The sequence below is a fragment of the Pterocles gutturalis genome, unplaced genomic scaffold (assembly GCF_000699245.1).
Source record: "Pterocles gutturalis isolate BGI_N339 unplaced genomic scaffold, ASM69924v1 scaffold26542, whole genome shotgun sequence".
In the NCBI taxonomy this organism is placed as follows: domain Eukaryota; kingdom Metazoa; phylum Chordata; class Aves; order Pterocliformes; family Pteroclidae; genus Pterocles; species Pterocles gutturalis.
Window position 1 is genome coordinate 4,547 of NW_010116184.1, and position 246 is coordinate 4,792.

General features: G+C 65.4%; 1 protein-coding gene across 1 annotated transcript in view; it reads right to left on the reverse strand.

The window, feature by feature from the left end:
- TFEB (transcription factor EB) overlaps positions 1–59 on the reverse strand; it is a 3,240-nt gene extending 3,181 nt beyond the window's left edge. Inside the window, exon 1 of the mRNA XM_010075443.1 lies at positions 13–59. Within this exon, the coding sequence (XP_010073745.1) occupies positions 13–59 (47 nt within the window). The remainder of the gene's footprint in view (positions 1–12) is intronic.
- Between the last annotated feature and the right edge of the window lie 187 nt (positions 60–246).

Below are 246 nucleotides of genomic sequence, written 5' to 3' on the forward strand. Positions count from 1 at the left end.
CCCCCCCCCTGCCCCGGCTGCTTCATCAGCTCCATCCGCAGCCCGATGCGCGACGCCATGGTGCACCGGGGGGGTGGGACACGGCAGCCCGCCTGGCACGGAGGTGACCCTGGGAGGAGGACATGGCACATCAGCAACAGGTGAATTTGCAGCAGGGAAACTGAGGCACGGGGAGGGAACAGACATTTTGGAGCATCCCTACCAGGCTGCCCTCCTGCTACAGCTCTCTGCCATGTCACCGCTCTC